We start from the raw sequence: 24010 nt of genomic DNA, 5'->3' as shown, positions 1-24010 counted from the left end.
TAGAGATGACTCGTGCAGATTGTACTTTTCTTTTTTTAATGGAGTTGTGTTTTTTCTTATAGATGCATATACAAAGTTTATAATTGACCTGACTTTATTCTTGCTTAGCTGTGGTGAGCCATCCCACTAAACTGTATTTTTAGACTTTCCTAAGGAAATGAAGCTTACATTAGTCATGCTGTCACAGTCAGCTGTCATAGTCCGTCCATCTGTCCATCCTTGATAACTCAGCCAATTTTAGGCAAACTTGACAGACTGGCAGAGATAAACTAACTAGTTTTCTCCCAGTCTGTGCCTGGGAGAGTCATTGCTGGTGTCCCTCACTGGAGGAGAAGCCAGAGCACCCCCAGCTCTTTGCTGAGTCCAGGCAGGGCTGAGAGGCAGGGGGGCGCCAGGCACTGTGCTTGGCTGGCCAGCCCAGCAAAGGTAGGGAGGAGGGCAGCACCAGGGGAGATGGAGTAGGCTTTGAGGGCATTTTGGAGATGGCAGTGGGGACACAGAGATATGAGAAGGACCTGGGGACATGAAAGCAGTCATACAGTCGGGAGACTTACTGTGAATCCTGCAGGAGAAGGGAGAGGAAGAGGAGGAATAGCTCAGCAGGAGGTATAAAGTGCAAAACAGGAACAGATTTCCATGTTCTGCTCATGGAACAACTTATTTCCTCTTCAGTCATGGACACAGTTATGAATGTTGCAATCTCACATTAAAAATTGTTCTTAGATAATGTGCATGCCCTTTGCGGTGCCTGACTACAGATGAGTCTCTGCATAGTTTGTTCCTTTGGTCAAACCAACTGGAAAGCCTTTGGTGCACATTGCTGCTATTGCAAAATGTTAATCATTACCATGCTGTCAGCCTTAAAAAGTTTGTTCACATGAAATGTTAAGCTTAAACCAAAGAACTCCAGTTGTCTTTATTGATAAAAATTAGAAACTTTACTGTGTTTCCTTTTTTTTAATTATTTTCCCAAATTTGTCATGATTTATGTTTAATGGTCATGATAGGAAGCAATATTTGAAATGTCAGCTGCACTATTGGAAGGTCTGTGAAAAAAGAGGGAGCTTAGGCAACTCCAAATGAAAGACAGTGCTTGAATGATAACTTTTTCCTAAATGTTTCGATACCTTTATCAGATTTCAGAAGGGTTTTTGAGAAATTCTGGATTTTTACCTGTTTGTAAACAGTTTTTTCTCTAGATACTTAAGTTTGTGGCATTTTCCTGCCACTCTACATCCACATTTCTCACAGTTATCTCTGTGCTCTACTTTCTAGTTTCAACTAGGTAGTAGTTGAAACTCTACCTAGTTTCTACCTCACCATCTACTGCTTTTTTCCTTAGTTCTTTTGCTGTAATTCCAAGAAGTGGACTGTGTATCTTCATTAGTGAGCTGATAAAAGCCTAAGTTTTTAATCTGGAAGGTTTAGTCTCAGTGGAGGGCTTTATGTAGAGAGACTCTATTGAAATAAAGTTGCTTGTTTTCCATGAATTTATAAAAGTGATTTCCCTCTTTTCTTAACAGAACGACCTTTAAGTTGTGTTTGTTTATATCACTGTAATTTAATGCTCATTAGTTCTGAAACATCCTTGTCTTTTTGGTTAAAAATGATCTCTAAACTGATGAAAATTTCCAGTCTTGGCAGAGATCAGAGCCTGACCATCTTCTGATTAGTACTTGCTTGTACACTCTTTTCCTGTGATTGTGTCCCCTAGTACAATAAGCTGCCTCCCTCGTTTTGCCTGAAAGTGCAGCCACTGGCTCTTGGCTGGAGTGATGTAGTTAGAATGACAATAGGATGTAGCAGGCTGCAGCAGGAAACAAGGCCCTGCTGGGGAAGGTCAGGAAACACTTCAGGGTCATCCGAATTTTCTGCCATCTTCTGAGACCATAAGACCACATATTAACTAATGTATTTTTAACCCTTCTGGACAGTGATCCCTGCATGGTTATGTGTGCACTGTTACTCTGTGCTGCACAGATAACTGTGAAATAAACATGAAGTTCTATGGTGAACAAACAGCTTTGCTGAAGATGCCCATTGTATATGCAAGTACATATATATATCTCTAAATAAATTAAAACACAATTTTTGCCAGTGGAGTGGCTGGATTGAATAGGCTTGAATAGTTAAAAATGAAATAGTATGCATGTCCTTATTTCCGATTATTTGAAGAAACAAAGTACCTTTGTTTTCTTTCCATTAAATGTTCTATAATCAGCATGCGTGCTCTTGTGTCTCAAATAAATCTCTCACCTTCTGCCCAGGCTCTATGATTAGGGAGAAAAGTACAAATGCTCCTATTTCTGTGAAGGTTTTACTTTCTGTCCCTTGCATGACATTTTGCTTGGTTGTGCTATACTGTGTCATAATATTTTGTTTCTCAGAAATTCTATAAGTGAATTTCACAAGACACGGCTACTTGTTCACTTTATTATTTTGTTTGCATATAAGCTTAAGGAGGGTTTACTGCAAAAGTTTGAAAAGTACACCAAGTGTACCAATTGTATTGTGCAGTTTTTCTGCTTTTAAACAGACATTAGTATGGTTTCTCTAATTAAAAAAAAAATACTGTGTTCAATGTTATTGTTGTTTCTTCTGTACATTGTATTTAACACTATAATTAAAGCCATGACAGGACACCATAATTTATAGATTATAGGGAAATACATGCAAATGGTCTTCCTCACCAGCAGGTTTCTGTTACGGTGTGTGGTGAAATGTAAGTGAAAGAGGTGTGGGTTTTGGAAGGGGGGTTGCAGTTCGAAGGAATTGCAGCCGTGCCTGCCTGGGTACTGCTAGAGCAAAGAGAGCAATACAGTCTGCAGAGAAACTTAAGCTTTTACTTCTGTGCTCGTTAATTTTTGCAGGTTTTCTTTCACTTTTTGTTTGAGCCAAATTGAAGTCATCTCCAAAATTAAAAGGCATGGTCATTTGGCTGGAATTTAAAGATAAAGAAGAGCAAGCTGAGAATCAGTTTCAGTGATTAGCTGTTCTCCCAGTGAAGAAATCACTGTGTTTAAGTGTGCTTAAACTCTGCTCCTTCCGAGAAGAGAATAGGAATCATTATAACACAAATTGCTCTTTACCTAATGGTGCATCAGCTGGATGTTAACAAGAATCTCTTAAAGGTGTTGCTCTTTCCTGACGATGTAGTATTAGAGAAGAGATCTCCATTTAGCAGTGTTGTTGAAGTGAGGGTACAGCATGTCACCACATCCAGCTTTTGCAGTCTGGGGACAAGCATTCCAAGTGACCACTTTACATTTCTGTCTTTACCAGGCTTGGGAAAAACCAAGAGAAAGACGAGTGCGAGAGACGCCTCCCCCACTCCCAGCACAGACGCAGAGTACCCTTCCAACGGCAGCAGCGCCGACCGGATTTACGATCTGAACATTCCCGCCTACGTGAAATTTGCCTACGTTGCCGAGAGGGAGGATGAGCTGTCCCTCGTTAAAGGGTCCCGAGTGATTGTCATGGAGAAGTGCAGCGACGGCTGGTGGAGAGGGAGCTACAACGGACAGATCGGCTGGTTCCCTTCGAACTATGTGGTAGAGGAGGTTGAGGAAGCAACTGCAGATTCACCCAGCTTCCTCAGCCTTAGGAAAGGCGCTTCCATGAGTAACGGCCAGGGCACCAAAGTACTCCACATCGTTCAGACACTGTACCCATTCAGCTCGGTCACGGATGAAGAGCTCAATTTTGAAAAAGGGGAAACGATGGAAGTCATTGAAAAGCCAGAAAATGACCCAGAATGGTGGAAATGTAAAAATTCCAGAGGTCAAATCGGTCTTGTTCCTAAAAACTATGTAGTAATCATTAGTGATGGTCCTTCCATGAACACTTCCCATCCACCTCAGATAAGCTACACGGGACCATCTTCTACCGGACGATTTGCTGGAAGAGAGTGGTATTACGGGAACGTTACCCGGCACCAAGCAGAATGTGCCCTGAACGAAAGGGGAGTGGAAGGAGATTTCCTTGTTAGAGACAGTGAATCTTCGGTAAGTGGTGCTCAGCCCGCAGGTTTGTAACCCCCGTGCATGGGTTAGCAGGCACGGCACTTAACAGACTCCCTGTCCTGTCACCCTTAAAGAAACGAGCAGGGCTTCAGCATTACCAACCAATATCCTCCCTCCTTGTGAGAATTGGTCTGTCAGTGAAATGCAGTGACATTTACACTGAAATTTAACAGCTGTGGTCTGTATTATCCAGGGTTTTTTTAAATTTGTGGACAATCAAGTAAAATATTTCAGGTTTCCAGTTGGCTTTTCATGTGTTTCTCATGCAATCCTCAAATTTAAAGCACTACATGATAAAATAATTCTAGGTGATTAAAAATTTGGTCATTGATTTGATCTGTTTTCAAACAGAATCTTTGCATTGGGCAGTTCTGTTCTACTTTTAATTTTAAAATTACATTGTTTCTTTATGCGGTAAAATTCCATTTAAAAGTATTTTTGATCTACTTAGATAATTTAGTTTGTAATAAGGTGAAGTTGTTATTATATCTAGTTGTTAAGGTTGTTATATACAGCAGAGAGGGGGTCAAGTCAGCAGCTCATATGCCTTGTAAATTGAGCCTAGATGGCATCAGAGGGATCTGAGTAATGCTGGTTATGGTTCATGTCATTCTGAAAGTTCAGATTTAAAATTCAGCTGAAAGGACTTTCATGTGTGCTGAGGCCAGAGAATTTGCAGTTAAAGCACTAAAATTTAATTATCCTTTGGCTGTGATTTTGAAAAGGTGACAGATTTTAATCTTATGTCATACATAACATTGAGAAAATTGACAAAAAACAACTTTTTAACAGTCCCAGATATTTTTATCTGAAGACAGTATTGTCTGATTAAATTTCAGGCACCTCTCCTTGATGAATTTGCTCTGCAAAATCTGTGATAGCTATCGAACTACCCTTTCTTTGAAGCTCTGTGTCATTGAATTCCTATTTCTGCTTAATTATAATCTAAACAAAGGCAAATGCAAATAAACCACAAGAGAACAGGAAAAAAGTTAGAGATTAAATTAAAATAAACTAGAGGAAGACAGGAAGAAAAATAGGAATTTCGAAATCATGACTGATTTACAGAGGCTGAGAGGAATCAAGTTTGTTTAGTCAACAGAAGAAAAGACTGATGTGAGACGCACAGTCTTGTAAAATGTAGAAAACCACTGGAGGATTATGGTAAATTAAATTACAGTAATTCCTTTTTTTCCCAACATTCTTTTTCTGTCAACATCCTGTCAGATAGAGGCATACTGGATGTGGTGGATTTTTGGCATGTCAGTCCAGCAGGTAGAAGCTCACTTTCAGATCTAGAGGCTGCATTATGATTTATCCTGAGACAGTAGCTATCAATTTCCTTTCATCTCTTGAGAAAGTGCCAGAAGGAGAGTTTGAAAATGAATACATTACTTAAAATACAAAAATGCTTGCCCATTTCTCAGGACATGATATGTCACAGTGACCACTATGCTACAGCTTGGTTTTTTAGCTCTTAAGAGTCTGCCTATATCCCTGGAGTAAACGAACGACCTTCAAAGAACACAGTAACCTTTTCATTTAATGTGACATCATAACACTGAATCCTTGTATTCAAAGCAGTTTCAAACTTTTTGCCTGAATTGTAGATGGAAATCATTGCCTTGGAGTACAAAAAGATTCATTCAGAATGTGCTCTTCAAACTATTTCTAGCATCTAACACTTAGTGGGATAACAAAAAAATTATTCAGTTCATATCACAGCAAATTTTTGCACACCTGCAGGTAAAAAAAAGGCACTGAATTGAGGAACTTAGCGTTTTTCCTTCTTTTTGTACTCTTTATCTGGTCTTGCAAACCCTGTATTTGAGCCTTTTTTTAGCTATGAGAAAACTGTAGTTATGCCCATGAATACCTCTGTGTGTTAGTACTGTATGTGGGTTTTAGTTTTTATTAGGTTTAAAGAAATAATTTACTGCATCTCAAACTTTCATCTGCCCTAATCTTTATGTATCATTCCATCATATAGTGTATTTATGTATGTGAATTATAAAACACTGGGGATTGCTAGTTTTTTCCCTGGAGTGCCACAAGTGATACAATAAGTGAATGGGCATAATTGCAAGCATTGAGAAAAGGATCGTAAAAAATCTATTTCAAACTTATTATGTATGGAATAAAGAAAGAGTTTAGCAGTGACTCATGAATTTCTGAGAGTTGCTGTATTTCACACATGTGACTACAGAGGTTGTTCATGCTGTGGCTTAAAGTCACCAGGAGTGTCTTCACAATCTGAGCAGATGGTCTTGATTAGAGAGAACAGGCTGAGCAGAGCCAAGCTGTCAGCTCCCTGATTTGCTCATCTGACCACCAGACCAGCACTTCCCACTACGCTGTGTTGCTAACTCACCGTTAATGCTAGGAATGCAGGGGTTATTCCTTTCTAGAAAGGTCCATAGATAAAACTGTGAGTCATGCTCCTAATCCTGTGCCTGATTTTTGACCTGTTTTAGAGTTTTCTGTAGCCTTCCATCACCATAGTTACAAAAATTGGTCTGCATAAAAGTTTTCCTTATATTTCAATTTTGCTCCTGTTACTGAGCTATGAAAAGCTGTCCTTGGATAGATGAAGGTTTGTATTATTCAGTATTCACTTGATGAGACTGTCATGTTTTTGCATTTCAAGTGTTAGTAGTTGCAAGATTTAACAATATTTCTCTAGATTTAACTTGCCACATGTTTATCTCACAGCTAGACTTCTTTAGCCAAAAATATTTTCCTCAGTAACACTTAGATCCAGAGGATGCTACCATAGAGGAGAATAACCTGAGATGAACTCTGTAAGGTAGCTAGGAGGCTGATTATCTTCATTAATTACGAAATACTATTATTAGAACCATAAACTTGTTTGAACCATTTAAGCCCATAGTTTATGTAACAGGCACAGTTCCCTACTGATAATGTTTTTGCCAACTGTGTTACACCTAGGTAATGTCACCTTAGTTTTGGAGATCTAAAAGAACTGGGAACATGCCTTATTAGAAATACTGCTAGCTAGTTTTTCTTTCTGTTGCGGGCTGCTAGGTTAATGAAACCTGCAGTTTGTCTCATTTAAGTAACAAAACAATGAAAAAAAAGGCAGATTTAACCTCTGCAGTTTCTGTGGAGCCACTTTTTGGATTGCAGGCTCTTCAGCAGTCAGATTTTTGGTCTCTATGTGTAGCTCCTTACCCAAGACAAACAGGTCTTGGCTGATACTGGTGGTCTTGGTTGGGTGGGTGATTGTAATGCTTTGAAGACCTCAGATTTCACTGAGTACAGAAGCAAATTTGAATGGGAGAGGGTTGTTTTGTTCAGGTTCACACCAGGAAACAAGTGTGCTAACTAGTACTGCAGCTAACAGGAAGCAGTAGTGTGTCACCTCCAGCTTCTGAGCAGAGCCTTTGCTGCAGACACCCTTAAACTTCAAAGGGAGCTTCTGTCAGAACTTGTGGGCCCCTTGCAGTCCTCTGCAGGTGGCTGTGAAACTGGTGATCAGGCAAACACCAGTGCTTTGTAGTCCTATGAGGTCTTCTCATGAAGCAGAGAAGGTGTTATTTTTCTCAGCCTATGTTAGTGAGTAAGCTATGCAAGTTTTTGGATGATTTCAGGAGCAGTTATTCATTAGGAAGTATTGGTTACCTTCTGCTGGTAGTGTCACAGCATTCAGGTTACAGTAACCCATCCTAAACAGAGTTGCAGAGTACAGTTTTAAGATGATACTGATGATTTTAGGCCTATTAAAATGATTCTGAGGATTGTAGATGTGACTGGATTTGTCAGTTTTTGAGATCATATTTAGCTTCTCTGTTCTTTGTCTAGCAATAATGACAATAGAAGGAGGAGGCAGAGGTTCAGAGTTTGCATGTTTTTTGAGGTGCTAATTTTGTAGCATTCAGTGTCCCATGTTTTCCTGGGGTTTTAATCCTGCAGCTGTTGGATAGAAGCAATGAAATGTGGCAACTGTTAAAAAGTGAACATTGGTCATGTTCTGTGACATGCAGTGATTGGTAAGTACAGCAGACATGAGGAGAAAGTTTTTCTTTGAAAACCGGCATAAGGAAATATCCTAGTGGCTTATTTTAAATGGAAGAACAGAAATCTTATTAGAGGTGTAGTTGAAGATCAATGAAACCAATTCATTTTTGTGACCTATGTAATATTGATTTTGGAACATGAACATTACATAGGGAAGAGAATAGTATTTGCTTATATCCAAATGAAACAGAAGGGGTAGAAAAAGGAATTAATTCTCCTAGATGGCTCTTTCCAGCCTGACCGTAGATCTTTGAGCCATAACTTTGAGTTTTTGGGCTGGGTGATAGAGTAAGAGGAGAAGTGAGGGAAAACTTGGGTATGGAAATGGAACGAGTTGGGGAGCCCCAGGACAGGCTCACTGATGGGAGCTCAAAGAGCCTGGAATAGTTTGAAGAATGAGTGTGTGAGAATATCTTTTTGAAGAAAGGACATTGGCAAACAGAATTGGAATGAAAGGGAAAATTTGAAATAAGTTACAGGATCAGTAAAAGATTTTCAGAGGGAACTGTTTTTCAGAACCTTGCCATTTATAAATGATAAAATTATAATTCCATTCTCAAATTGAGGATGTGAAGAGGGAACTCTGTTTTTCATGTTTCACTTCTTTTTCCTTATATTGCTTTATCACTTGTTTTCGTGGTAGTTTTCAATTGGTTGTGGGGTTTTTTTTTAAAAAGCATTCAATTCCTCACCAAAGAAATAAAGAAACAACTTCCTACCATTTGTTTTCCACATGCCGTAGGCACCAGCTAGCTCATGGTCATCTCTAGGTACAAGCAGGTGTTAAAGGAATTGAAAACAATTCAAAGTACTGCAGCACAAGGACTGTAGGTGCATTCAACCTAATATTTAATTTTCTGATTTAGGAATTGATTTAACTTCAAGTTAGGTTTTTCAGGTGTAGGTCTTTCCAGTTATGGTGGTGCAGAAATATTCATAGTTTCCCTGCCACAAAGCAATGCTCTGTAACTCTGTTGCAGAATCATCAGCTGTTCTATAGAGTTAAGGGATTAAAGCTTACTTCTGATCTGCTTTTATTTGGTGTATGTGAATCTGTTTTTCCTGGAAAAGTTAGTGTGTAAACATCCAAATGTAGCAATTAATTTAAGAGGGAGAAGAGAGAAAAATTGGCCAGCAGTTAGAACAAAATAGCTTTAACAGTAAATAAAATAAACAGACTTGGAGAAAATCCAAGAAGGACAGCAGGGAACCAATTCAAACTGCATCGAACCAGCGTACTTTGAAATGGAAGTGATCATAGCAATAGTTTATTTAGATTTTTTTGAAATAATATTTTTAATGAATTTGCATTTGTTAGGGCAAGAAGGAACCAAAATAAAAACAAAAACAAGTCAAATTCCTTTTGCTGTTCATTCTTGAGTCCTATAGAAGTTACTACGCTGAGACCAATAAAGGGTTTCAGGATTTTTGCAACAGCTGTTTGAGCTCTTCCATCTCTTTGCACCGGATGATGACTCTCAAAAGAGTTAGATCAGCCCTTCCGCTTTTTACATTTTTTAAATTAAATCAGATAATGAAAAAATAAACTTTGTAACGTAGGCTGCAGAAAATATTATAATGCCTTCTACTTAGGTATCAATCTAACTAGCAGGCTGGAGGGCTGTGGAGAATAGACAATAGTTCATGAGAAATGTTGATTCACTAAGGATATAATTAAACTGGCAGAAGGAGTATTTAATATATTGTGTGGATCAGCTCACAAAGATAGAAGCCTGGCCAGTGCCTGGGTCATAGGACAGTGGGTCAGAGGTCCAGCATCGCTCTGCATGTCATTAGCACATCCTTTATGGCCTAGAAATAATGTTTCTTAAGAGATACAAGGAGCTTTGAAAACTCATAATTTTGACTTGCTAAAAACAACTGCTTTGTCAGAAAATAGTAAAATATTTTTGAGAGCAAAGTGATTATTTCAACTTCTTTTTCAACTTTTGCCATAAAATTGTTTCCTGTTCCTAAAACAAACAAAAAACTTCAGTTCAGATTATGTACTTCCTATTTGTAAGTTCTTCTGTTTTAATTGAGGGCCGTTTGGTTACTGGCTTTTGTTTGGTATAGGCATCACCCATGGAAGCAGCAGAACTTAGTCAGCAACATTTGATATTGTTTTTTGAATCCTAACTAATCTGTACTTGCTGCCTCAGTCCGTCCTCGGTGAGACCTGCCTGTGTTCAGGGCACAGCAATCAGTACCCTGCCCATGCCCTAAACTTCTCCTTCATGAGCCTGGGGTCCCAAAGCTTCCGGAGAGCTTTGTGCAGGCCTGTGCTTTGTTACTGTTTAATGGCTGCTGCTTGGCACTATGGAGGTTCCACTGGAAGCAGGTCCCAGGCCCGTGTGGCTGTGGCTGCTGGAGGGTTTGTCCGCACTGCATTCAGGGCTTTAACCACGGAAAAGTCTTTGTACAGGCAGGTTATCTTTAACCCAGTGGGGTAGGTGCTGAAAATAGGCCACTTTTGGTGTGAGTTCAGTGCAGCCTTCTTTATGATGCTGCTGAGGCAAGGGCTTAATATCAGAGACAGCTGGCTTAAAATAGTGATTTTCATACTTAGAGTTAGGGATGGATGACAGGGCACAAAATGTATCTTGGGTGGAGCACTGGAAATCCCAAAGATGCACTCTTATGCACATTTCTTTCCATCACGTTCTCCCACCCTTCCCATTCCCCTCTTGGCAGTCACAGAGAGTGTTCCATGTGCTTTGAGCCAGTGGCTGCTCACTGCCAGAGGAAGCCTTCCTGACGGAGCCTGCACTGACCTGGTCAAGGCCCAGTGACCCTGGATTATAGATGGAACAAGTAATTATCCTATGGGTGTTACATAAAATAAGTTTTAAAGAAATTATGCCTGTTGATCTGGAATGTAGTGGCTTGAAGTAGAAGAGGATTAGGCCAAGGGTGTGGGGAGGTTGCTGCTGCCTTTAGCAGAACAAAAGGAGAAGAGCTTCTGCCCAAAGCCGAGCCTCGAGTCTGAGTTGGACCAGAGCCAGATCAGCAGGCATGGCAGGAGCTTTGTTTGCTGTGGGCAGGGCCCATGGAGTCAGAGGGAAGGCAGAGAAAGCGTTAGTGCTAAGACAGGTTAGGGGGAGATGCAAGAGATGAGATTTTTGGGATAGGCAGGACATGAGGAATGTGTGGGCAGAGACCCATTTTATTGCAGGAATAAAGACAGCATATCTGAGAAAAGGCTGTCCTCCAGCTCATTTGGATATGTGCTGGGTGTGTGTTTGACCCCTCACAAATGCAGTGTAGAGGACTCAGGGTGTGGTTTTGTGAAGTCTGATGTCAGCCAGTAACATGTGAGGGCTCCTGACCCCTCCAGTTGGTCCTCTACTGTGCCACGACTGTGCTCAGGGTTGTTCCCAAGGCAGTGCTGTGAACCAGGTGGGTTTTGTTTAACCTGGGCAAGCACAGGTTTGCAGTGCTGACCCAGCCAAAGCACCGGCGTGGTGGGGAGAGACCAAGGGACACAGTACGGTGGTGTCAAAAGCCTGGCACGTGCCTTCAGTGGTTTGTGCTTGAAGCCATGCCTTCAGTGGGCTGAGACACTGCAGTAGTACCTCCAGAGTAGCACCAGGCATTACTTAACTCCATTTAATGCTTGTTACAAACTCCAGTGTGTTCTTTTTATTCATTTTACTGCTGGCTGGCGACACCTACATCCATACACCTCTCACAGGGCAAACCCGTGCTCCCATCTGTCATATCCCCCTCCTACATGGAAGGAAGCACCCAAGATTAATTAAAGAATGGCAGAAACCATAAGGGTTCAAAAGAAGTTCGTGAAGTTTTATTAGAAAACTACGGAGTTGGCATAGAAATTCATGTTTTGCCCCTAATTTATAGTGGTGAGAGCAATAATAAAAGAAAAGAGGGAAGAAAGAGAAAGTGAAAGGGAGATCAGATGGCAGAGGAAAGGAGATCTGTAGCCCTGGATCCAGGATCAATCCAGACAACAGGGTATCCAGGGCCTGGGCAATGCATCACCAAGGCTTTGTGGGGCTACCTGGTTACAGGTAAGCTTTCCCCTCCCTAGGATTAGGTTTCTTCCTCTTCATATTAATGAATCTTTATGGAAATGGGGGGAGCTTTGAGGGTCTTTTGGTAGTCTTGATCCCCCTCTGCTGGACTTGCCTGTTCCTTGACCCCATTCCCATGACTGCATTGTTTTGTGTTGTGTGGTCTGCTTGGACCAGAACAGGAAAATTGGCCCCAGAAGGGTGCTGCCCTGCCTGTGCACATCCCCCCCTTTGCTGCCACATCCTTCTCTAACTTGCCTGTTTGAATGGTCATTGGTATTTGAGGCATAGACAGCAGCGCATTAAATCCTTATTGCCCTGGCTCCTACCCTATCTCTGTGGCCAGCCAGCAGCAGTAGGTGGCTGGAGATAGAGTTCAGCTGGAAGTAAGGGACACTGTGTCCTTTCTACCCTCCTATGTGGCATGTGGTGAAGGAAGTGGAATGGTCTCATTCTGGCTGTTTGGATGACAGCTCTCGCCTTGTTAAAGCAACTGATTGCCAGGATGAGGAGATTTATCATTAGGAATTGTTATGTCCTGAGTAATTTAATTAGTGCATAAATTCTGTATTTTGTGGGTAGTGGTGTGATGGTGAGATTTGTACGGTGGTTTTTTTCTATAGCTTTATCTTGTTTTACAAAGAAAATGTACTCAATGGGAGAAATTATTCCCTATACATGTGGTAATGAAGATAAAAGGTGCATGTGTTTTTGTCTTTTGCAATGCAAAGCAAGAATGGCCCTCTAGTGGTGGCGGCTTTAAAAAAAGCGAAGGGGGATTTTCTTCATCTCGCCCAAGCAATATTGCAGTAATTGTTTTCTCCTGGGCACTCTAGTGAGAAAGACATGCATGATAAAAATTCTTCCCTTCTCCTTGACATTTTTGTGCTTCTAGATTGAGTAACTAAGATAATATTTGCAGTTTAGTCATGTAATTGGCAGCTTCAAACTGTGCATCTGGGGAGCTTTCACTTAACTGACTTAACTGCTCACGTTAATAACAATGGTAATTATTTATTGAATAATAGGCTATTGGGTTTCTTAAGGAGCTAAAGCACCGAGCTGTGGCTAATGTAAATTACTGTCAACTATATGACACAGTTTGTTCCTGAAATTGCAAAATTATGCTGTCATTTTGTTCTCTTCTATGTAATTTTTTCTTTCTTTCTCAATTCTTCTCAACAGCCCAGTGACTTCTCAGTATCTCTAAAGGCATCGGGGAAGAACAAACATTTCAAGGTGCAGCTCGTGGACAATGTCTATTGTATTGGGCAGCGGCGATTTAATACTATGGATGAGTTGGTGGAACACTACAAAAAGGCTCCCATCTTCACCAGTGAACACGGGGAAAAGCTATATCTTGTGAAAGCACTTCAGTGACGTTGAAGATGGACTTGGCCACCTGGGCCTCTTATAACTTACAAGCCTTAGGTCCTAAATTCACTTTTATAGAGCAGAGCAATATCTGAAGCAGGCTTAAGGAATAGGCTCTTTCTAAAGTGTTTGCTCTGTCAGTTGCTGTTTGTCCTTTTTTTTTTGTTTGCCTCTCTTTGTGTTCCAGTTTTGTTAACCTCTGACCACCTCTCTTCAGGTTGAGAGTTTCCCTTGGGTGGCCGTGGCGAGCACTCACCTTCCCAGCAGAGTTCAAAACGCCCCTCTCCTGTGTACGTTTACATAGTTAGCTCAGATCAAGGAGGGGCGTTTTCAATTCAAACCAGTGTTAATCTGTTCAGACTGCTCATGCAGGCAGAACTCTCCCTTCAGAGACATCGGGCACAGTTTGAATGCACTGAAGCTGCAGCTGCTTAAGTGAGAGAGAGTAGACATAACAGTTGTGGCTGTGAGTTCTGTAGCTCTATCGCTTACCGAGTAGGATAATACAAAACCTCCTAGTTCCTAGAAGCACTCTTTACACTGTACTCTGCTGTTACATTGCCTCTCTGACTCTTCGTAAAGAGTACACTAATTAAAAGCATTTTGTAATAGTACTTCTTAAACTACTATGGTAAGATTGTAGTAAAAGAAAACTAGTGTATTTTGGTCTGTAATTGCAACAAAGAGAAATTTTATTTGAAAGTTGATTACTAGAGAAAGAATAATTGAATTGTAAAGGCTGAATGTTTCGGTAATCTACAACCAAATGTGCCATCCACATAATGCTTTTTCCTCTTGCCCTTCTGCTTGTTTGAATTAAACGATTATGTATTTAATTCTCAAAGTAATATGTATCTGTAGCTGATTGTTGACACTAATACAGAAGATTAATAAAAACTGATCTTGGGACAGGGTGGGGCGGGCTACCAACACTATATATATATTTGCTTTACAGAAAGAAATCTTCGGGTTTTACAGAGGATGGTGTGGTTGGTAGGAAGAGACACACAGAATGTTTATGAAGAAAATGCATTTTTCTCTTTTCTTTACATTTAAACTCCTTTATGGTTTAAATATACAGTCTTTAGATGGCACATTCCTGAGATTGAAGAACGGATCATGAGATCTCAAAGTCTTGCATACTCAGTTTTTTGGATATTGTAATAAAAAAGGTATTACGTCATGATGGAGTACTGGATTTATCCTTGGGTGGTAGTCCTGGTGTTATTTTAGCAACGTGAAATAGAGTAAATAATCAATTTGTTTGTCTTGGAATTTGTGTGGCCTAAAAATCATCTGCGACTGCAGAGGACATTTTTGATATGAGGCAGTGTCTAATGAGCTCTGTGTTTCTTGTTTCTGTGGTAATTAAGTCCATTCATAGCTTTAATGAAATCTGCAAGATGGACCTATTTCCTGGTACCTCTTTGCTATTAAAACACATTTCTTACCTATGCTGTGTTTCAGCCAGTAGAAGTGCAACTACCTCTGTGTATAACTAGAGCAGGTTAAGCAGATACCAGCACTGTCTGACTTGCTTTGGGGTAAATCATGCCACTGCCAGGAGACTGCCCTGGCACCTTTGCCAATGAACTGCAGTCTTCCTCAAATCCAAGAGGCAAGTACAATTTCTGAAGTTCTATGCACATACTATTTTTCCACCACTCTTGAAATCTTATTTCTGTGAGATTTTCTGAATTGACAGCTTGTACTGAAACTAAAAAATGTGTTTTTCTGTATGTGCATTAACTAATCACTGGGCAGTGACACTTGTGCTTGGTAAAGCTTAAGGAAAGAAGGCAGTGATACAGAGCAATCCAAAATGATCATGCATTATCCTGAAGAGCACCTACCCCATGACTGTCTTCTAAGAAGATAGAAGTTTTCCTTAGGAAGTTGGTGAGGATTACCAGTTGTTTACACCTTACCTACAGAAAGACTCCACAGTGGGCTTCTTAAACTTCATGAGTGAATTCTGCAGAGAATGTAGGGATTTGCCTTCTAATACCTAGTTTTTTCTTTAGGTGAATCGAAGCATGTACCGGATATGGCAATAATATTAAGAAAGTCAGCTATATGTTGTATGAGCATTTTCAGGTTTGAGTGAATTGCTTTTCAGTCTTCTTGTCTCTTGGTAGTATTTGCAGAAATTATATATGGGAATGGTTTACCTTTTCAGTAAACAGATTAATTACTGTTTCATGCCCCATGTTTGTTTTTTGGTGAAATATTCCCTATGTTTCCTGTTTCAGGAGCCTTCATATGCCTCTTGGAATCTTTTTTACACTTTTTTTCTAGAGTCCATTTTTACAAGCTCTCTAAGTTCCTAACTCCATTCTAGTCTTAGTAGCTTAGAACTAAATCAAATAGACATCTGAATGAGGGTTTTACTATATGCTTTATATTTTAATGGATTTATCAAATTTTCTTTTCTTGTTTTTGTTACCTCATCCTCTGTAAACAACTTCTGTGTCTTGAGGTGTAAATTGTAAAGTACTTTGTTTTGGAAGCAGTTAGTTAGTTTATGACTTGTAAATTACTAGCTCAAGTAATTTCTTTTCTTTTTTTTTCAAGTAAGTCTCACCTTGGTTTTTCCCATGCTGTTTTTTGTCAGCATGCTTTCCATTCAACAGGCTCATTAATAGCTCTTCAGTTGTTCCCATCATTATTGAGATATGTTCATACAAATTTTGCCACCTTTTCCTGCCCTTTTGATCTCACTTGCTGGACTTGGCTTAAGCATTAATAATCTTTAGTACTATATGCTTCATAAAGGGGCAATAGATGTGGATTTTATTATTATTTCCCTATTTTATACTCACCTTTCAATTACTTGACAAAATCTCACCTTTATTTTTTGACTACTTAGAGCCTCTTTGTCAAAGCTTGTGGTGGGGGTGGCATTTTTTTTTAAATATGAGCAGAGTCATGGTGACCTGAATTTCTTTGCTTACAATATTCATTAAAGGCTCAAATAATTTCTGATGGAGTAGAAGTTGTGATTTTTCTTTATGGTGTTTAGTCTGGCTTTTGCTATCCTACCTGATTCATACAGGTGCTTAAGTTGTACTTCTAAGTACTTCTCATTCCTGTACAGCTGTTAATGTTTTCTTGCCTTGCTGGTGTCTTTGGAGGAATGTGAATGACTTGTGAATCCATAACAGTTTCCACACAGTGGCAGAAACTTGAGGTCCATGTTTATAATTTTAACTCTGGGAGCTTCATGACAAACTCCCACTTGATGTTATCTTGACTGTTTGTGGTATCACATATTAGGTGGGGACAAATTAGTAAAGGATTAATATACAAGTGCACTGAGAACTTGCCAGGTAAACTCACATGGACCTACAGTGTTGCAAAAGCAAAGGATTTGCTTACTCTCTTTTGAGAAGAGGCAATTAAGACATGCAGTTGGGTGTTTAACATCTTTGACTGCGTGAACAAACTGATGTCCCACACTTGAATGGTTCTGCTTAGTGTTCTCCATGCAGATCTTCATGTCTCATGAATGTATATTAAATCCTTAAAGTTTACAGCTGTTCCTCCAAACCTTTATTACAGCTTTTCTGTACTGTAAAGTTTGGTGTCTAGTTTAATGGTTTCACTATGAGGAAATAGAGATCTTCCACTCTTAGAACAATAGCTTCTGTTATAGCACAAAGTTGAAGTACTTTCAAAACGCCACCATACAATTTCACCTATAAAAACGAGTCAGATTTTTGCCTAAATTATAAATAAAAAACTGGAAAATGGATTACAGGTCCGTTGAACTAGGTTGACAATTTACTTGGCAAAAGCTACTAAATAACTGTAAGGACTTTAATTTCTTCTTGATCTTAAGGTAGTTTAATTCAGTGCTTCAGAGGTAAATGAAACTTGGGCAATTGCTACAATCTGAATCTGACGGGTTCTTTTTTCTTACTCCAGTGGGATGGGATGACTCATTTTTAAATGGAAACTTGTTAACATATAATAAACTGTGGAAATTGTATTGCTGAAGTAACACTGATCTCTTAAAATGCTCTAGGAACTATGAACTTTCCTATTAATTTCTTTTCAGTTCATTCAAAATTCAGTGCCTTTTTTTTGAAGTGGAAATGTGGAAGCCAGCAAGACTACAGCATGCACAGTCCTGAAGGGCATTACCTGTGCCACGTGAATGAAAGTATGAAAGTAAATGCTACCATTCATTCACTATTTTGATTAACAAGTAAATCAGTTGTGCAATACTCTTCTAGAAAGTATACTGCAATTGCAACCCAAGTGTGCACCAGCTTTAGTATGTGATAACAAGGCCTAATGTACGTTCTTGTGCCGTTGTCTTGCAAAAGCAATAGCTTGCTGTCTTTTTCTCTTTTTTAGATAGGCGTTCATGTTGTTGGATATAGTTATAATTTGTTGGAGAAATCAATACATAATGTTTTTTGACCTAAATTGACTTAGTGTGAAAAATAATTTATATATGGTATACTTAAAACTGTAGTATTTTCTGGTCTTTTGTGTGCTGCTGGAACCCTATGCTCTTTTTGTATTTTAAAATGTAATTTTTTTCTTGCATATTCTTAGTGTGTCTTTTCTTGTTAGAAAATAGGATGTTTCCCCTGTTGTTACTTGAACTATCCACCCAGGCTGATACAGAAGCTGACTAATAGAAGTGGCATGTAGCCATTGACACATTAGACAAGTTTTTCCTTGCATTTTCTTTCCCATGTGGTAATATTAAATGGTTGAAGAGTGGGAGGTTAAACAAAAAGAAAGAAGAAAGAAGACTCTAACTTGACAGATTATCTTCAGCAGTGGGAGTCCACAGTTTTGAGGAAAAAGGAATAGGTAAGAAATGTTCTTTTCTATTTTCTTAAATGGATTTTCTTTGAAATTTAGCCTGACATCATATGGCATGAGTGCATGAAGTAATACAAAGATTAACAAATTAATGCTGATTTAGTCAATTTTATTGAAGGAATGATGGATAAAGCTGTTGATCTCAATGTCTTACTATAGAAAATAGTCATCTTCAGAAGGGGAGAGCTGGGATTTTGGGGACTGCTTTGTTGGTGCTGGGGCTTTTTGTTTTGATTTTTGAGGGAAGACTTCAAAAGAGGTGCCTTGCTCCAGTTTTCAAGCCAGATTTTGCTTCTAAGCTTCTTCCCAAAAAACATCTCTTGAGTGTGGGCCAGGCCACAGGGAATCTCTTAAGTGGAATTATTCTCCCACCTGTAATTGAAACTGGTGGTGAATAATGGGCTACTTTTTTCTTTTTTAATTTTGATCTCCATTAGATTGGATACATACATCTATATGGTAATTAATTAGTGGGTTCTGTGGGTTACTGCCTTAGTTTTTCACCTGGGTTCAACTCTCTCAAGTTGAAATAATCTTGATGAGGTGTTTTTTTTTAATTCCTTTTTATGTCACAGAACCAGTAGTGCATTCAGTGCAATTATAATTGGTAATGCAAAGAAGCCCTTCAGTTGTGGGCAGCTGGTATGTTTGGAATACTAAGTCCAGAGATGATGGTGATGATAATACAGCCATAAAGAACTGCAGGTAAGGGCACCAGCAGACAGTTAGAGAGAACAGGCTCTGGTGTCATTAACCAAGTGTCTTGATGGTTCTCATTGTAGAGTTAGGATATTTATTTTCATTTATATACATAGCTAATTTGTAGAAGTGAAACTTAACCCTTTTTAGGTGTACAGTGTGTTTATACTTAAGTAAATTCACAGGAATTACTGCAGGAGAGAATGTGCATGTTGAGGCCCCAGGAAAATTAAGTGTTCTGGTGTTTATGACAGCTTTCCTAATGAAAATCCTTGCAGATTTATGTCCCTGTGAAAAGTGGGGTGTTAATTCATGTTCCTTGGCTTTGCACTGGCATTGGCCTGTCTTTGTGCTGCCACATCCTGTCTCCACCAAAGACAGGGCAGCTGTGATTATGTTAGAAGAGATTTCCATAGTGTCAGGGCTCTTGTGTAACTAGGTTGGGCTAAGCACAGAGTGCAGTGTGAAGAGAAGAACAAGGTGTTGAAGAACCCACCAGGAATGGGTGGATGACACAGAGAACTCATTAGACCTAGTTATGTTTGTCCTTTGCCCTTACTAATTTAGCAGTGAATGCTGACATTATCAGTGTTGGATGTTGCGTGTTAATATGTCTCAGAGTTTTTCTTGTGCTGACAGAGATCAGATGTGCCACTTCTCTGGCTTGTCTCTGTGTAATCATTCTGCTATGAAGTTCAGAAAAGTTCAAGAGAAATAGGTCTTCATTTTAGCTGGCATTTCTGGTGCAGTATGTAACTATACCTATATTGTCAGCCTTCTGATGCTCTTTAATATTACTATTTCTGTGAAAATTAGAAGGCTGAGCATTCTCAACTCAGTCCTTTGCCATGTGATGAGCATTAGATTAGCAGTCATGGGCCCCTCCATGGCAACATCCCATATTGTTTAACAGTGGTCTTGGAGACTTGTCTCCTTAAATTAGCATCAGATTTGTCTTTTTTTTTTTTTCTCTCTCCAATATTTTTCCTTAGAAATACATGTGCATCTGTCTTTACAGTCTTTTTAGTTCCTGGAAAGTCTTCTGGTCCTTGGCTGCCGTTCTGGAACTTTGTGGATCATTTGGAACAATGGCCTTTCCATCCAGTATTGGCTTCTTGGGAAATAATACTCTTCATGATGAATTGTATTATCCTGTGTTGGGGAAATAAGAGCCAAAGGTGCTTTCGTCCTTCATGATAGTTCTGGGAAGCGCTTTGTCCTAATAGAACAAAGAAAAAGAGGGAACCGGTTACCCTTCCGGTTTAAATCAAATGCTCTGTAGTAAAAGCTTGCAAATCATTCTAAAACTGTAAAAATGGAGTAGCTCATTATATAATGCAATGTCAGGAACTATGTGGTTACTTATGGAAGGAGGAGATTGCTTTCTTCAGCAGTAGCAGGATGTTAATTCTGCAATAGTCTTAGAATTTCTGAAAAACAAGCCCAACCTCCTTCAGGAATATAACTGAAATCTAGCTGTGTGTAGTACAGATCTGAGTCTTTGAGGGTAGGGCACCACACAGTCACCTCGCTTGAATTTTTATTATTTTACTGTTAACTGCAATGATTTTTCTTTTATGATGACTCAGATGTATAATTTGTCTTGTATTTTTCCTAGTGCAGTTGCATGTGGTCCAGCATAATTTTCATTGAAGCTGGTTGAGCTTCCAGGAATCCTGCTTGTTCTGTGTTTTATTCATCTGCCTTGTCTTCCTGCCTCATTTGTGCTTGGTCTCCTATTCTGCTTTTTTGCTTTTCTCACCTGTTTTCTCTTGTGCCCTAGAGCTTCTTCAGTTTTTCATCTCCTTCTTGTGTTCAAGTATTTCTACTCTCCTTTCATTTACAAGCTTTAATATTCAGAGCCTGCCTAATGAAGAAGAATGATTGCTTTGCTCCAAACTTCTCCCTTACACCCTCAGATTGCAGAGGAGCAGGCCCACTTCTGTGTATGGAGCTGTATTTGTGCTGTGGGAACATCAGGGAACAGATAATCAAGCAAATAACTATATGGCCTGAGCAAACCTGTTCTTGCTCACAGAGGTGGTTATTGGATGGTGCAATGCCCACTTGAATCAGCAGCTTGACTTTGGAGCTTCAGTGCATGTGTTCTCACTGTGGAAGGTGCTCAGACAGGCTAAACATCTGCAATTCTGAAATGGGGAGTGGGAAAATACATGGCCAGTATTCCAGCATATTTACCACAAATGCTACACAGCATGCTCATCAAAACAGGGGCAGTGAAATTCTTATGTTGGTATTTGGGAGTGTTGGCCCATCCCTTCTTTCTTCCTTACTGAAGCTTCTTCTTGATCTACTGGCTGGTATTTTCCAGCACTGAACAGAGAGAATAGCAAGGATTTCTCCAAGAGACTTGCTATTCAACAGTAGCAGCTTTTGAGATGTGATTTGCTTGAATGCATCAATCCATATTTAGGCTGATATAGTGGAGTTTTTACACTGGCATGTAACTATAATACTATGTTATAGCTGTAAATGCCAGTTTGTGCTGTTTATTTGGACTGTTACAATTATGGTGTGTGCTATAAAATCTTCATTCAAAACCTGATATCATAAACAAAGCCCTTTAATTGAAAATGAAAAATAGCCTCCAGCTGACGTACAAAAGGAAGGAACAGCTCAAACTGAAAAGAGGAGCCAAAGTAATTGTTATGCACTGTACAGTGATGATGGAGAGCAGACAAAGAGCATACACCAAGGAGCCATGGAAATGAAGCAGCATGAAAGGACTGGTGACAGCACCATTGGGAGTGTGCTCACCCACACGAATGGAGTGATGTATGTGTTTGCACCAGTGAGTTGGAATGGAGTTCAAAATGATTGCACAAGGCATTTGCTAAGGGACTGGGCTCAGCAGGCCCAGGCCAGAGAAACTTCAGTTTCACTCTAAAGAAGTTTGTGCTTTTTCTCTCAAGACACAGAGGCGGGATATAAATAGCAGTGGGCTTGAATAAGCAGTCGGCCTCTGCAGCAGGAAATGAAGACATCTAAGAAATCCCCTTTGTCCCAGATAGATGTGTGTGTGTGCATGTTTACTTTCCCTCCATTTAAAAGACTGCTTCAGATTTTATTTGTTTGAGAACTGACTCAGTTCTCCATTCAAAATCAGTGCAAGCCTTTCCATATCAGACTAGTCACCAGAGAAAGGTTTGATTACCCTTGAGCATGAGTGTAATCCACATAGTCCTAGACTCTACATCCCTGGTGGAAGAGCAGTATGAAGCTATCTGTCAATACTAAGTCATTTGACAAAAGCATGGATATGAGTTGGATTGGGTGCTGCTGAAGCATAAAACTTGTTGAGGAGAGGTAAAATATGGTGTATGTCAATTCTGAATCATCTCTTTTTCAGTGAGGTCTTAATGTCTGTGCTGGCCCTCCTATTTGTGCAGTTATAACAGCAAACGTACCAGTACACATACATGAGGGGGATGCAAGGCCTTAAAAACACTGACTGTGCTTCTTATTTTTAAAGTGAGAGCATGTGAATCTGAGCTAAAATACACCTTTCTTGTTAGTGATATTGGCTGACCTGTACTTGCTGGTTCCTCATCAATCCTTGTGAGGCCTTGTACGTTTGAATGGGACCCATCTCTTCCCGGTCAGGATGGGAGCAAGTGAGTTATGAACTCTTAGCAGGGTGCTCTGAACTAATCCTCCCCTGGGCTTTCAGCTGCTGTGCTTCCCAGTCATGAAAGCTGTCTTTTACTGGCCTGAAAAAGAAAGCAGAGAGATTTTTCCAGAAGGTTTTATCTCTGTCAGCAGGCATTAGGAAGAACAGTCTTGAAATTAAGTCACGGTAAATTGTGATCTAGAGAGCTATAGATTTTTTATGCTCATCTAAGATGATAGACAGGTACTGAAAAAAAGAGGAAAAATTAATGAAGATATTATTTTTCTCTGAATGTCATTCACCTTTCCTGTAATCCTTATCCTTTCCAGCTGATACAGAGGTTTGACAGTACTTCCCTCCCTCTGAATTTCATCCCCCAAAACTCAGGAAACTGGCCAGTCTTGGTACTGCCTTCTCTTAAATGATTACAATTTACACTCGCCACATGTTTTGAATATATATATATATATATATATTTGTTAAGCAAGCATGGCATACAGGCATGTTTCAGCAAGATTTGTCTATCATTATGTGAGCACAGACAAAAATCCCTGCTCCTCAGTGATGCTGCCTACACTGAGAAGCACACATATACATTATCTGGCACCCTGATTGTTAATTTGAGAATGCTTTTGTTTTTAATGGACAGTGGACACGAACTTGAGATGCAGAAAATGGAAATTGCAAAGAACCTCGCAACATTATGCAATAACCACAAAGAGCATCAACATTTACTTTACATATTCTCTAAGGGCTTATACCAAGGCTGGCTGAAATTCAATAGTAAGATCAAAATGACTGGACTTGGCTTTGGCTCAAACTCTAATACAATTCATTTCTTCCTGACTTCTGTTTGATATCAGAAGGTATTAAGACCCTTACACTTATGATTTTAAGAGGCCTAATTTTAGATGATATAGGGGATCAGAAATGTTAACTTGTATTCCAGAGCAGCTGACTAAATTATATATCTGTGTTTTCTAAACTATCTTAAGCGAGGCATATTTACTTTACCAATCTCTCATATAAAGAGTGAAGATAATGCCGAATCTGCAAAGAGAATGTTATATGAAAGGGGATTTCATGCTTACTTCAGTATGAACTATTGCAGTGTTCTTTATCTGAATCTGACTTCCTAAGTTTTCTGCTGTAGAATTACTGTGGCTTTTCTCAGATTTTCTAGTTATTAAAATTCAGCCCTCCAACTTCAGAGCTCCCTTGTCTAATGTTATTTGATCCTACCTAGGGGAATGTGTTTTAAGTGTTAGATATTTTTATTGGATAAAACCTTAATAGTAAGAATTTAAAGAATATTATACTTTGTGACTTAAAAACCTCAAGCTGGAGAAAACAAGAATGTTATTTGTTTT

The 24010-nt window shown here is 39.5% G+C and overlaps 1 protein-coding gene across 1 annotated transcript in view; it reads left to right on the top strand.

Moving 5' to 3' along the window:
* NCK2 (NCK adaptor protein 2) overlaps positions 1 to 14651 on the top strand; it is an 82965-nt gene extending 68314 nt beyond the window's left edge. Inside the window, exons 4-5 of the mRNA XM_064710125.1 lie at positions 3283 to 4004; positions 13280 to 14651. Of these exons, the coding sequence (XP_064566195.1) occupies positions 3283 to 4004; positions 13280 to 13474 (917 nt within the window). The 3' untranslated portion in view covers positions 13475 to 14651. The remainder of the gene's footprint in view (positions 1 to 3282; positions 4005 to 13279) is intronic.
* Positions 14652 to 24010: the final 9359 nt, after the last annotated feature.

This window comes from Zonotrichia leucophrys, chromosome 1 (assembly GCF_028769735.1).
Source record: "Zonotrichia leucophrys gambelii isolate GWCS_2022_RI chromosome 1, RI_Zleu_2.0, whole genome shotgun sequence".
Lineage (NCBI taxonomy): Eukaryota > Metazoa > Chordata > Aves > Passeriformes > Passerellidae > Zonotrichia > Zonotrichia leucophrys.
This window is presented reverse-complemented; position numbering and strand designations above follow the sequence as displayed.